Below are 15,226 nucleotides of genomic sequence, written 5' to 3'. Positions count from 1 at the left end.
GGGGAGGAGTCTTTAAGTATTTCTCTACATAAAATCATATCTGCAAACAGAGACCACTTTGTTTCTTCATTTCCAATTTAGGTGCTTTATATTTCTTTCTCTGGCCAAAAGTCTCTGGTTAAGACTTGCAGCAGTATGTTGAAGAGTGGTGTTGAGACTGGGCTCCCTTGTCTTGTTCTTTGTCTTAGCAAGAAAGCTTTCAACCTTTCACTGTTCAATATGATGTTAGCTGTGGGTTTGTCATGTAAACCTTTTATTATGTTCAGGTATGTTCCTTCTGTAACCCTTTCTTGAGAGTTTTCATCATGAAGGGGCGTTGAATTTGTCAAACTGCTTTATCTGATTTGAGAGGTTATTTTAGGATTTTTATCTTTCATTCTATCAATGTGGTGTATCACATTCATTGATTTGCATCATGTTGAACTTGATCATGTTGTTTGATCCTTTTTTTGAGTTTAGATAGTTTTGTTACAATGTGTCTTGGAGAAGAATGTTTTAGTTTGAAATTTTAGGGTGACTGATCGGCTTCAGGACCTTGGATGTCTACATCTCTCCCCAGATTTGGGAAGGTGTCAGCTGCTACTTTTTTAAGTCAACTTTCTTTTCCTTTCTCCCTGTCGTCTCCTCTGGTACTTTAATAATGCTTATCTATTTCTTTTCAAGGTATCCCATAATTCACACTGCCTTTCCCCAATCCTATCTGTTCCTTTTTTTCTTTTTGCTCCTTTGACTCGATGATTTCAGATGACACATCTTCTAGTGCACTAATTATTTCTTGTACATGGTTGAATCTGATTTAGAAGGTCTCTATTGAATTCTTCAGTTCAGTCATTGTGTTCTTCAACTCTAGGATTTCTGTTTGTTTTTCCTTAATGATTTCTGTTTCTATGTTGAACTTCTCACTTGTTCATGCACTATTTCCTTATTTTATTTAGTAGTCTATCTTTGTTTCCTTAGAGTTTTATGAATTTCTCAAAGAGCATTGTTCTGAAGTCTTTGTCACATAGTTCCTATATCTCCATTTCTTGGTCGGTCATTGGAGTTTTATTCTTTTTCTTTGGTGGTGTCATGGATCTTTGATTATTCATGATCCTTGTGACATTCCATTGGTGTCTGCAAATTTGAGGAAGTAGGCATTTCTTCCACTTATTACAGACTGGCTTTAGTAAACCAAAGCCTTCACATTCAGCCCATCTAGGGGTCCTGGGTAGGCCATCTGGTGGTGTCCAGGGGCAAGCTTGCTGCTGGAGTCCTTGAGCAGCCTGGTACTGGGGTGAGTGGAAAGCTTGGGTCCACGGTATTGTGTCTGGCCCTGGGCACAGCTGGGACCCTGAGTTCACGAGTAACCCCACTGGACCCTGGTTTGGCAGGTCCTCATTGAGAGCCTGTGACCACAGGAGTCATCCAGGGCCATGAGAGTTGGCCAGTGCTGGGATGATCTGAGAGTCTCAGCTCACGAGAGCCTGCCAGGATCCTGTGCCATGAGAGACAGTTTGTGCTGGTGTAGGCCAGAAGTCTGGATTCCTGGTAGCCTGGGGCCACAGGAGCTACCTGAGATTGCAAGAGCCAGCAGGCGCTGGGTCAAGATGGAAGCCTGGGTTCATGGGAACCTGCCGGTGCCTGGTGCCATGGGAGCTGCCTGGGGCCGCCTGAGTCAGCAAGCACCTCGGTGGACTTGGTTCTGTAGAAGCCTGTCGGAAGCCTGGTTCCATGAGAGCTGTCTACGGCTGCTGGAACTGGCAGGTGGTGTGGTAAGCCATGGGCCTGAGTTCCTAGTAGCCCCCGGGAAGCCTGGAGCCATGGAATCTACCTGGGGTAGATCTCTTAGAACTCAATTATAAAAAACAAAGAAGTTTGAAATGAAACTTCATTCAAAGAAATTTGAAATGAAACCATTTTCATTGGTTACCCAATGAAAATGGGTAACTAGCTGCAATGGACATGTCTCCAGGAGAAACACAGATGGCCAATAAGCACTAGATAGATGCTCAGTATCATAAATCATTAGGAAAATGCAAATTCAAAGCATAGTGTGAAACTATTTCACACTCAAAATGAAGGCTATACTCCACATAATGGAAAGTAACAAGTGTTAGTAAAGATATGGAGAATGGGAAACCCACATACATTACTGGTGGGAAAGTAATTTGATGCATTCACTGCAGAAAACAGTTTGCCATTTTTAAAAATCTTAAACCTAGAATTACCATGGACCAGGAGAGTCACAAGGTTGGTATGTCCAAAAGACCATTGGAAACATATGTTCAAAGAAAAACTTTTCCATGGATATTCAAAGCAACATTATTCACAATGGTCCAAAAGTGGAACAAACCCAAATTTCTATCCAGTTATGACTGCATAAACCAAATGTGCCCTATTCATAATATAGGACATTATGGAGCCATAAAAAGGAATAAGCTACTGCTACATGCTCGGCCATGGATGAACCTTGAAACATGTGTGCTCACTGAAGTCGTCCACAAAGGCCACAGATAGCATGATGCCATTTGAATGAACTGTCCAGAATAGGCAAATCAATAGGGGGAGAAAAAAGGTGAGTTGTTTTCATGGGCTTGGGTTAGGAGATAATAGTGTGAATGAGTATGGGTTTGTTTGGGGGTGTTGAAAATGTTCTGGAATTAGTTAGTGGTGATAACCACACGACATAATCATTGTACTAAATGGCACTGAACTGTATACTTTAAATGCTTACAACAGTGTATTCTGTGTTAAGTAGATTCTCCATAAAAATTTTGAATTTTTTAAATTAATCAGGGTATTGATTAATTTTAATTTAGTTAATTTAAAGTTGGTTGGGATAGTTAATAAGGGTAATTAATAGAGTTATTAGGGATAGGGCACATTGTAGCCAAGAGAGTAAATATCCGATGATGGCTATAGTAACAGAACCTATAATTGTACAAGCAACAGTCTAAAATCCAGTCTGTTTCCATTGTCGCCAACTTGGAAAGACCAGCCATGAAAATAGGTCAGTGATCTCCGGGGCCTTGGGTATCTTTCAAAAGATTTAGGTAACATTACGCAATATTTTAACCTCTTGGGCCATCTGGTGGAGGTAGGTTTGAACTTGTGTGTTGATGTACATTCAGCAAGTGGTTCTAAGAAAGGCAAAAACCCCTCCTTCATTGGTTGGTATAGACAATCTAGGGCCAGGCCATTCTCTAAAACCATTTAGGCAAGAGACTCATGAGACTGTTCCACAAGGGCTAGGATAGGGTCTTATGGAGTTGTTGTCGATGTTGGGTTAAGGTTTTCGATACTTCTTGGTTGCCTCCGTTACCTGATTTTGCGTGGGTAGGGCCACCGCACCTGTGTCCAGTCCAGTCAGTCAGTCCTAGTAGAACTGAACACCCAGTCCTATAGGACTGACAGTGTCTCTATGGGTTGGTGGTAGCCAGTCAGGGCAGGAACCTCAGGGGACCTGCAACCTGAGGGAAGCAGGCCGAGATAGAAACAATGATGCATTGCAGAATATAGCTTGGAGAAATCTGCTCAGAAGGCTGGGGAAGAGAGAGCCTCACTGGGTGAGAGCCTTGTGATATCAGCCTACAGTAAAACCCACAAGTGGATGTTCCTGGTGTGAAATATTCATTACGGCCCTTGGAAGTAAAACCAGTAATTTGCACCCATTCACTAGTTACCTATGCTATCTGATTTCAGGGGGTATTGTTAAAGTGTTTGTCGGCCAAGATCTGTTTGGGCCTGAGCACAAAATCACCAAGGTGGCCTCGAAGGCTACCCCAAAATGACCCCTCAAGGAGCAGTTGAGGCAGAAAGTGGGTGGAGCATTTTGAAGGAAGCCTGGGGCAAAGATGTTGTTGTGCGATTGAGTTGGGTACAACTGAGTGTCTCCGCAGGGTAAGCCCTTCAGCTGGGGTACAATAGGTGATTGGAGGCCAAGTGACAGACCCTGCAACTCCTGATTCCCAGTGCACGGGCAGGCCTCTCAGCCCATTGGACATAAATGGTGGTGGTGTTTGTGAAGCATCTTGATGGCAGTGTGGAAAGTATAGGCGACGTGTGGTGGGAGAAGTCATGATAGTGTCGGGAGGAGCTGTGTGTGAGATTACGGTGTTGAAGGGGGAGGACTGGAGGCAGGTGCAGTGGGTGTGTGACCAACAATGGTCAGTGAAGGGATAGCCGGGGTGTAACTGGGGAAAGCAGGGACCAGCAGAAGTCATGTGTTTAAAACAAGACACCAGGCCCAAATGGAGCCGCTTAGGCTATGCCTCACATAAACAAGTCGAGACTTAATTAAACTTTTGGCCCTCCCAGGAATAGAATCTTAAACCAGTCAATCAGGAATCACCTCATGCGCAGCAGGTAGGTCATCTTCCTGATAGAGCCCTGCCATCCTCTAAAGGAAAGTAACCTTGCAGTAACCAACCCGCTTTTTTATCTAGTGTAACTTCCTTGTTCTTGCTCCCTTCTGCCTATAAAATCCTTCATTTTGTAGAACTCCTTGGAGGTCCTTTCTCTCTGCTAGACTGGATGCTGCCTGATTCATGAACTGTTGAATAAAGCCAATAAGATGTTTAAAATTTACTGAATTTTATTTTGTTTTGTACCAGTTTGGCGGCAGCAGTGGGATCCAAAGGAGACGCCTGATGGCTTCGAGGATGAGAAACAGTCATTGGTACCAGCAAAACCTTTGAGTTCTCCATCTTTTTCACTGTTTCTGAGGGCTGTGGGTAAGTTTCTCTTGGATCTGAGATCCACTCTGTTTGCCTTGAGCTCCTGATCTAACTGGCTTTCCAGTCCAGGGTCAGTGGGTCAGTCTAGACTGACAGGATGCTCTAAGAGAGCATCAGTCTTAGCACTTGGTTAGTCAGCAGTGCCAGGCAAAGGCTTAGTGGTTCAGCTTGAGCTGCCAGATGGTTCTGCCAGGAACCCGAGTCCCTGGCCTTTAGTTAGTCCACAGTCCCCGTTTGTTGGGGTCTGCTGGGTGAGTCTGCAGTCTCCATGTGTTAGGGTCTGCTGCTTCAGTCCGTGGTTCTTGCTAATGGAAAGGAGTGGAAGAAATGTGTGCTCCATGCACATCCAATCTTTGAAAACTTCCTGCGTGCATTTTACATGCATTTTGCCCTCTGTTGACTGTCGATGGGTTCTAAGGAAATGGTGAAGGCACAGTGAGGAGGAACTGTGGGTTTCTGCACGACTACCTCGAGGAGGGCCCGCCCCTCCACCTGAACAGCCATCCGGCACTATTAGAAATGAAAGACATCCGATCACCGTGGATTGGAACACTCCTTATTGTGACGGTGTCAACATTATCCAAAGAGATCAACAAATGCAGTGCAGTCCTTATCAAAATCCCAAGGGCGTTTTGTGCTGAAATAGAAAAAAACCCATCCTAAGATTCTTATGGAATCTCAAATAAGCCCAGATACCAAAAATAATCTTGAAAGGAGATACTAAGTTGGAGGACTGATTCTTCCTGATTGAAAATTTACTATAAATCTACAGTATCAAAACAGCATTGTCATGGCATAAAGACAGCCATATTGAGCAATGGAAACAGAATTGAGAGCCCAAAAATTAACCCTCACCCATGTGATCAAATGATGTTTGACAAGGGTGCCAAGATTATTAAATGGGGAAAAGTCTTTTCAACTAGTTGTGCTGGAAATAGTGGATATCTACATGCAAAGGAATCAACTTGGACATTTACCTAACACTGTATACATAACTTGATTCCCAGTGAATCAAATACCTAAGTGTAAGAGCTAATGCTATAATACCCTTAGAAGAAAACATAAGGCAAAACTTGACAAGATAGGATTTGGTAATGATTTCATGGTTCTGACACCCAAGAGCAGCCAATAAAATAGGAAAATACATATGCTGGACTTCATGGATATTAAAATGTTTTGTGCCTCAAAAGCCATTATCAACAGAGTAAAAGCACAACCCATAGGATGGGCGACCATATTTGCAAACCATGTATCTGACAAAGGCTTAATATCCAGAATAGATAGAGAACTCCTAAATTCAACAACAAAAAACAAACAACTCAAATCAAAATTGAACAAAGTATATGAGTAGACGTTTGCTCAAAGAAGATATGCAAATAACCAATAAGCATATGAAAAGATGCTCATCATCAGTAATCATTAGGGACATGTAAATCAGAAACACAGTGAGAGACCACTTCACATTCATTAGGATGGCATCTATCAAAAAGAAAAAAAAAAGAAGAAGAAAAAGAATAGAACCACTGTTGGCCAAGATGTGGAGAAGTTGGAACCCTTGTGTACTGTGGTGGGAATATATAGTTGCTGTAGAAATCAGTATAAAAATTCCTAAAAAAAATTAAAAATATAATTATATAGGACCCAGCAATTCCTATTCTGGGTGTATACCCCACCAAGGAGTTGAAAGCATGTTCTCAAAGACATATTTCAACACTCATGTTCATGGCATCATTATTCATAATAGCTAAAACATGGAAGCCACACAAGTATTGTAATCAAGGAAGGGCTTACAGCCCAATGCACCCATTAGCCAAACAGGATACCCGCTCTTGTAGAAGGGGAAAAAGCTTTATTACGAGGTTGGCCAGCAAAGAGACGAAGGTTAAATCTTTCTCCCCAATGGGCTGTTGAAAAGGGCTTGAAAAGGGCAAAGGAGCGGGTACAGTAAGTTTGGGAACAGTCCTAGGCATTTTGTGCAAGCACAGATTTTCATGTTCTGTCACACATCCCACGTTCAAAAGACGGTGTCCTTAACATGATTGGCAGGGGAGTTCTTGGTCCCCCAGTTCATCCTCCAGTCACTTATGCAGTTGCAGTTTGAGTCTTGCAAGCCGTCTTGTTGTCTCATTGGCTCAAAGTAGTTGAAACTTGCTTAAGGAAGAGAAATGGAGTTTCTGAAAAGCAACTCTCGGCCCAAGATTAGATCCTTAGTAAATATCATATGGGATATGGCTTAAGAAAGTAGTCTCCAGGGTACTGTTGAGAAAAATCTGGCTGGGGCCCCATTTTATTTTGGGCTTGGTTGTGGGCCTTGCTATGGTATCTGTCCAGGGATGTATGGATGAGCAAAATGTGCTATATACATACAATGGCATATTATTCATCCTTGAAAAATGAAGGAAAGTCTAATATATGGCACACCATGGATGAACCTTCAAGATATTACTCTAAATGAAATAAGCTAGTCACAAAAATACAACCTTGTGTGATTTCCCTTCTAGAGCTTCCTGAAATCACCAGATTCAGAGAGACAGAAAGTAGAATGGTGTTTGCCAGTGGGTGGGAGGAGGGGGAATGGGGGATTATTCATGAATGGGTATAGAGTTTCAGTTTTGTAAGATGAGAAGTGTTCTGAAGATGGATCGTGGTGATGATTGCACAGCAATATTAATGTCTTCAGTACACTTCAATACACATTAAAACATACTTAATGTATCTATGGGGCCTGATGACTTGTCCTGGCCGAGCACAAGCTTGTGCTGTTGCACATCTTACCCCTCACTGTACAGTTGGGAAACTGGCCTAGAAAGAAGCAGATACTGTCCCAGACCACACGAGGTGGTCAGAGTCCTGAAGACTAGAGAGAGCTCCAGCTTACTTGGCCAAGGCTCCACCTCTTCCCTCAGGTTTCCTTTGGCAATGAGTGGCGTTAAGATCCTAGAGGATTGCTGCCCACCCCTTTCCATATGGGGTCATTTTCCTCTCCTCATCATCACACCTGCACAGGCACACTCCCTCACACTTGACTTCTCATATGGAGAACACTGAGGTGCAGTCAAGAAAGAGCTGACACCGGGGAAGTGACAAGAGGCAGGAGGGAGAGAGGTTGGAGGCAGCACTCCCACGGGGCAGTAGCATCCGTTCTCCTAGATTCGTGCACAGGGGCCCAGAGATGGGAAGAGGAATCCCTAAGGTTCCTAGGTGTCTACCAGTTCCAGATCCATCCCTGGCCCAGCCTGGGGATCACAGGACTGGGGTCCTGCAGTCCACCTCTGTGGGCACCCAGAACTGTGATGAGCCCATCCTCCCTTTGTGTAGGCATTGGGAACAGGAGAGAAGATCTCAGTGAGGGTCCTCCTGTATAAAGTGGAGTGCATCCAGCGAGTGACTCCAAGTGTTCCATGCACTCACAACATGTCTGTTGGACTAGGTTCTCTGTTGATGACCTACTGTGCTCTGAAACCCTGAGAAAATGATTTCCAGCCCCTGGAGATCCTTTAGAACTGAGGAGGCTAGGGGGCTTGGGTGGATGAGAACTGAGGATAAGGAAGAAGATGCCAGAGCACTGGACACCAAGTCCAGAGTCCAGGGAGAAGACTAATCCTTGTTGGACCCTTGAGGTCCTCATCTGGAAGTAGGGGAAATCATTGTCATGGCTGCAGTTAGGATGCCTTAGGAGTGAAGAGGACACCTGGTGGGGAACAGCAAGAGAGGTGCACGGTAGGCTCCCGAGATTCCTCCCACTCCCTCGAAGCTGACAGGTCCTGCTGCTTTACCCCTGGGACCCTGGAGAGCCTCTGCCTTGAGGACACCTGAAGAAAGATTCCTTTCTGTTTGGAGTTCCGGCCTGGGCAGCAGTGCTAGTTCTGGCCACGAGGGGGCGGGCAGCCTCTTGTGTCAGTGGTGGCCAGTGAGTTTTTGCTTTTATTTTTTTTCAGTTGTATTGAGATATACTTGATATACAGCACTAAGTTAACATTGCTGTGTGGTATATTTGAAACTTGCTAAGAGAGTAGATCCTAAAACGTCTCATCATCAGGAAACAATCTTTTTTTTCTGTTTGGTGATTGATGTTAACTAAACTTATTTTGGTAACCATTACATAATATATATATATCAAGTCATTCTGCTGTAATCCTGGAATTTACTTGGTGTCCACTGAACTTTTCTTGAGCTCCTGGAGCAGCGAAGAGTCAACCAGAGGTCTTTCTGGCTGTCCCCCTGCCTCAGAAACAACTTGTACCTCCTATTACTAGTGTTCATCTCCACAATGAAAGTTGGTCAAAAGCAGGGGGCGGGGTGCAAGATCTACCCATGTACTCATTCAGCAGCTGTGTCCTGAGCACTCACCCTGTGCCAGGTGCCCTGGTGGGCTGAAGTGCAGGATGAAAATGACCAAGTGGTCCCTGCCTGCCAGGAGCTCACAGTCTAGAGAGGAAATAGACAAAAGCAAAGACATGAGACAGAAAAGAGCAAGCGCTGTAGAGAAACACATCAGGGGGCTGTGAGGGAGGGCTGGGCGTCACTGGGTAGGAGGGTCTGAAAGACCTCTCTAGGGTGACATTTTCTGGGACCAGAATGACAAGAGGGAGTCAGCCCTGCACAAGTCTGGGAGCAGTGTGTCAGGGAGATGGCACCACCGGTCCTGAGTCTCACAGGCAGAAGTGAGTTTGGCCAGAGGAGGTTAGAAAGGTGGCCAATGCAACTGGAGGGAGGCTGGGAGAAGAGAACAGGAGCTAGGGTGGAAGGTAGGGCCAGGGCCTGGTAGGCTGTGTTCGTTACCTTTCCCTCTCTGACTTCATTGCCCCTAACCTTGCATTTCAAAACAACAAATGTTAACAATCTCACAATTTGTGTGTATCAGCAATCATGCATGTTTTAGCTGGGTGCCTCTGTCTCAGTGAGTTTAACAGATTGGGGCTGTGGCCTGAACTGAGGCTCGACTCGGGGAGGACTGGCCCACAAGTTCACTCTCAGCCTTCAGGATTCATTTTGTATTGAGAGCCTGAGTTCCTTTCTGTCTGTTGGCCCAGGCACTCCCTTGCTTCTCTCCTCAATGTGCCTCCACATTGGGCAGCCCCAATACACCAGTATTTGATTCCTCACTTCCAGGGATTTGACAGAGTGAGAGAGAGAGAGATGGCACATGAGAGAGGGAGTAAGAGAAAGTGAGAGACCTTTTTAGTTAAAGTTTAGAAAAGACATCCCATCACTTTGGCTCTTATTATGTTCAGAAGCCAGTTACTAACCTCTTTGTGGTTCCACGGGGATGTGTATAACACGGGTGGGGCTTACTGGGTACCACTGTGGAGGATGCCCACCTCATAGGCCAAGATGAGGCACTTCAGTCTCATTCTCCATAAAACAGGAAACAATTGAATGGTTTTATGCCACAGATGGCAATATCTGAATTTCCATTAGTTGCAACACCCTCATGGTGTTGACCTGAAAATGAGGCCAAGTTGGAAGTGACTGTCCCAATATCACATTCTTGGAGCCCAGGCCTGTTTTGAGTGGTGTTCTGTACTACATCCCACCCCTCCTTGTTATTCTTCCATCTCTAAGTTTGTGCCTTAGGTACATGTGACACCAGCCCACAGGGGTAATAGATATTATCTCATATACACCGGGTGATGTCCCTAGGAAGTAGATTCTAGCTTGATTCCCATGGTGCAGGTTTAGAGACTGGGGAGGACCTGAGAGGCACAAGGACTATCCCAGGATGAAGAAATAGTAAGGAAAAGGAGGTCTGCATTCATCTCTGTCTCCTCAAAACTAGGTCCCTAGTTAGGTTTCCAGGGACCTGTGGGTAGGGCTATGTGGTCTCATTGTGTACAGTTCAAGAGATGACGTGGGGTCATAGACCTCAACAGATCTTAGAACTCTGGTAACCAGGCACCCACATTGCCCCATCCAGCTCACTTGATTGGAGACAGTCAACAGGCAAAGATGTTTTGTTGTTGTTTCCCAACTTTTGGAGGATCTGGGCTCAAAAAATCCCAGAAAGAGAATCTTTTTGGTAGTTGGCGATGTTGGCTCAGCCTTAATTCTTGACGCCTCTGGGCATCTGGTAGGAGGCAGTGAAAGGTAACACGGGGCAGCCCAGGAGAGGCTAGTGCAGGCCAGGGCACAGCTGTGATCCCACCTGATCAGCCCCACACCCCTTGCCCCTCTTTGTGTGTGTGTGTGTGTGCATGTGTCTGTGAGGAGGAGAGAAGGCAGGACATAAGGGGCGGGTCATTCCTGAGCAGGAGCTGGTTGTTAGGTGTCGGAAACCTAACAGCTAGGTCATGTTCATACCTCAGGCCATGCCTGGCAGCATGAGAAGGTGAGCTCCTCTACTCACATTGTTACCGAGCACTAGAGGATTCATCTCCTTCCCTCCCTGACCAGAGTTCTTTGCAGGGATGCCCCTCTGTGCCTGAACTGAGGAACAGATATTCTCTTGGCGGTTGGCCCCAGTGGCAGTGTGCAGGCAGCCCCTGATTTCTTCTGGCCCAGTTCCCAGGCAGTCTTTGCAGAACTCCACCCAGGAGGTTGTTGAGTAACTGCCCAATGGTTTCAACTCCACCAACTCACTAGACAAGGGGCAGGTACATGAGGCCACCCACACTTTGCAGTGCTGCTCTGAGATGAGAGCAGGAGCAGAGGGTCTCCACACTCAGGAGCTTGAGATGACGGGGTTGGACTAGAACTAGGGAGGGACCAGACTCAGGCTGTCCCTTTTTTAAGCTAAAGGGGATGTACATGAATGTCATCTTGCCTGGTTAGGAGATGAGCTGCCGTGACCCTCTTACCCTTGTCCGGTGTGAGCTTCTGGAGGCCACTGAGGCAGAGTCAGATGGTAAGGGGGACTGCAGGCTAGGTATTCCTGGAAGGGAGTGGGATCTTTCCTGTGTTTAGAAGGACACATGGAAAGTCAGCTATGTGGGTGAATCTTTCTTTTTATCCCACTCCAGCGTCAGCTGCAGAGCTCCAGCCAGCGGCAGAAGAAGAGCAGTGGGCAGTGGTGGAGGTAGAGCTGGCTCCAGCTCCGTTGACACCACCCCCTCTAGCACTGGAGCCAGTGTCCCCTCCACCAGCAGTGTTGGAGGTGGAGCAAGGGCCAACATGGGCTCCAGCAGGAGTAGGAGCTGCTTAGCTGGAGTCACCTGGACCATCATTTCTAGTGAGAAGTCCATCTCCACCTGTGGCTCTTAAGGAGCGTGAGAAGCTTAATCTCATGGCCTTCCCTCCTAAGCTGGTGGTGGAGCAGTTTACCATGATGGATGCGGTGAGCAGCTGGGCTTTCAGGGTGGTGTGGGGCAGGCCTTCTCTCTGCTATCGTTGCCCCAGACCTGATCCAGACTCCTATGATCTGGGCCCAAATCCAGGCTCCACCCTTTACCAATCATAAAACCTGGGCAACTTTCTGAACACCCAAGCCTTTGCTGTCCACCTGCAGACCATGGAGGTGGACATTAAGAGGACCTGCTGCACAGAGTGACTGTGCCAACTCCATGAGGTAGAAGAGACAGAAAGCTGGGTGGGCCCTGGCCCATCTGTGCAGGGAAGGGCTCACTGTGTACAGCCTGGACCCTGGTGGCCCAACCGTCTGCTCAGGAGGCTCAATAGCCTCAGGACTTATTAGACGCCTGATGTGTACTCCACTACAAGGGAGACAGACAAGGCCTGTGGGTGTAGCTGCCACGCGGGGATGTGCATCAGAATGTGGAGTGGGACCAGAGGGGGGATCAGGGTATTGGAAGATGCCCCCTTGGGATGAGCCTAGTTGAGCCATCATCTGGAGCTTGGAGTTAGCCAGGACGGGCTGGGTTCAAATGTCTCTCTCCCTTCCTTGCCAGTATTGGGTCCTGGGTCATCCTGTGCTGGGTGTCCTCAGTGGACAGAGAAGAAAAGCCAGGGACTCTTACAAGGCTCAGGCCACATCCTGAGCTTTCTGAGCTTCAGCTCTAAACTGTGACTCCTGTGTGGGATTTTGGGGGCTGTAGACACAGACCTGGGGTGTGGCAGGGCTCGGTGACACTCCCCCTGTTCTCCAGGAGCTCTTCCAGAAGGTGGTGTCCTCTCCATGCCTGGGCTCCACGTGGGGCAAGAGGAACAAGCCTGGCAATGAGCACCAGACACCCAACGTCCAGGCCACCGTCGACCACGTCAGAAGGGTGGCCAGCTTCCTCATCATCCCCTGCCTCGGGGACCCGAGCATGACAGCCCAGGACAGGGTGAGGGTGGTGGAGCGCTGGATCCAGGTGACCCAGGTGTGCTGTGGGAGGCCCAGTGGAGCCCCTCTCTGAAGCCTTAGAAACTGCCTCTCCACATTTATCAGGTCCCAGGATTGCAGTGTGTGGTCTAAGCCCCTGCACAGTCCCTAGGCCCTTCCTGCCAGGGGCCCGCTGACTTTAACTCCAGGTCCCAGTGAGAGGATGCTCACTTCCTACCTGGCTCCTTCCCTGGGTTGAGCTAAAATCCTGCTCCCTGTGAGTGTTACTCTTTGGGTCCTAAATGTGCCCTTCTGCGACTCCCTGAGCATCTGTCTCATCCAGGAGGGGAGATTTAAATAGAAGGGTACTGAAGCTAGAGCAAGCTGGGCTACAGTGCCCCACCTCACAGCTCATTCTCTTCCCTTCCCCAGGAGTTCGAGATCCTGAAGAACTTCTTCTCGTCCTGCACTGTCAACTCTGCTCTACAGAAAACCTTCACAAGCCACCTGAAGAACACACGGGGGAAGTTTCCCGGTGGGTAGGCCTCTCTCCATAGGAGGACCAGGGTGGATGGGGGATTTCTTGTATGTCTTCCATTGGCCCCTCAGTCAGCTGGGAACTCCTGGGAGGCAGCAAATGCTGGGGACAGGGCCTGGGCCTCGGCAGGGGGTCTCTAAACCTTCCGGGGTCCTTAGTGCACCAGTTCTGCTTTAGGACTTGGCTTCCCTAAGTGTCAGGTAGTAAGTTGAGCCAAATTGGAGATTTTCAAGTGTTTATAACAACAGAACTCTATGCCCAGTTGAAACTCAAAGCAGTCAAAACAGAGCTGCTCTGTAGAACTGGGGAGTGGAGATCCCAGTGACCAACAGGAGAGCCCCCTCCCAGTATCATGAGACCTTAGCGCTCAGAGGAGCCCAGTGAGAACACTCCTTCAGGCAGTTTGAATCTCTTGGGTTTGCAAAGAAAAGGGATTTGCATTCAGACCCCTCACATTATTCCTAAATTTATCCCTCGTTCTTTCCCCTCCCCTGAGAGAGAGCTCTGAAAATCTTAAGGAACTAAATAGTCAAGACAAGTCCTTGAGCAGAGAACTGATGATCAAGGTAGAGTGGAGGCTGGGGGTCTGGAAAGAGAGGAGGGGTGCGGAGGAGGGACACTGGGCAGGCTGTGGTTTTGATAGTTTCTCCCTTGAACTTTCTCTGAAACATTCCCGTCTATCTCATGCAGATTAACAAGTAGAGGGCTCTGTTCTGCCCATGGGAAGGTGGGGTGCCATTTGTGGGCGGGAGGCCCTGGTCATGGGACACAATGGTGTTGGCTGGCCTGTTCCAGGAGGAGTTGCCGAGCTGGCGCCATCAACAGGTCTCTGGCTTCCATGTATGTCCATCCTGCTGGATGTAGCTTCTTCCAGGCTGTTGGGTGGTTGGGGTGGGTTTAGCCCTCAGCCTAAACCTATCCTCAGGAAGCCAGGACCCTGCTGCTCCTTCTATCTTCACCACATCTCCAAGGGGCTGCACCCTGCCTGCCCCAGGGATGTGCGTGGCAGAGGATTCCCATGGTCCAGGTGGAAAAACAGGCTGCTCATCCTCAGGTGAGAGATGTGTGTGCATTCTGGGACTCCCCACTGGACCCCTAGAGCAGTCACTTCACTTGAGTCAACCACAGGAGTCTAACCTGAGTGCCTGGTTGGCAATGACATATGCCCCCGGTTGCTTATGAGAAGCGTCTAGGCAACTGATGGATTCTTAATGGATCCTGCTGAAAGGACCTTAGGAGCTTCATGTAAACGGGGAATCAAAATGTCCTGTCATCCCCTTCTCTGTTGATCAGAGGTGGCACCTTGGAGGTCCAGTTCTTGAGTGGATAAAGAAAGAGTTCAGGGGCCGTCCCTGTGGCGCAAGCGGTTAAGTGCGCGCACTCCGCTGCGGCGGCTCAGTGTTCGCCGGTTCGGATCCCGGGTGCGCACCGACGCACTGCTTGTCGACCTATGATGTGGCAACGTCCCATATAAAGTGGAGGAAGATGGGCATGGATGTTAGCCCAGGGCCAGTCTTCCTCAGCAAAAAAAGAGGAGGATTGGCAGATGTTAACACAAGGCTGATCTCCTCACAAAAAAAAAAAAAAAAAAATTCAGTGCAGGGGAATGTCCTGAGGGGTTCCTTGGGGAGGAGAAGGCTTTGGCATGGCCTCTGGCCCAGCCTGGGGGCCAGACACTCCACGGGACTGGGCCAGGCAAGAGCCACTCAACCAGACTCCCAAGACACCCCGTCCTCTCCATCCATGACTCAGCCCAGGACCAAGCTTTGAGAG

At 47.7% G+C, this 15,226-nt stretch overlaps 1 protein-coding gene across 13 annotated transcripts in view; it reads left to right on the top strand.

The window, feature by feature from the left end:
• Positions 1-15,226, top strand: part of LOC131410567 (uncharacterized) — a 55,781-nt gene that overhangs the window by 10,802 nt on the left and 29,753 nt on the right. For 2 of the 13 annotated variants that reach the window (XM_058548668.1, XM_058548666.1), the window contains exons 2-4: positions 4,593-4,712; positions 13,348-13,450; positions 14,383-14,507. In XM_058548668.1, coding sequence (XP_058404651.1) covers positions 4,593-4,712; positions 13,348-13,450; positions 14,383-14,507 — 348 coding nt within the window. Of the gene's footprint in view, positions 1-4,592; positions 4,713-10,334; positions 11,989-12,088; positions 12,478-12,757; positions 12,778-12,804; positions 12,869-13,347; positions 13,451-13,941; positions 14,020-14,378; positions 14,680-15,226 lie in introns of those variants that run through there. The other 11 variants (XM_058548664.1, XM_058548670.1, XM_058548669.1 and 8 more) reach the window with 9 other exon arrangements.

The sequence above is a fragment of the Diceros bicornis genome, chromosome 10 (genome assembly GCF_020826845.1).
Source record: "Diceros bicornis minor isolate mBicDic1 chromosome 10, mDicBic1.mat.cur, whole genome shotgun sequence".
NCBI lineage: Eukaryota > Metazoa > Chordata > Mammalia > Perissodactyla > Rhinocerotidae > Diceros > Diceros bicornis.
Note: the sequence above shows the minus strand (reverse complement) of the source record. Positions and strands in the feature narration are given on the sequence as shown.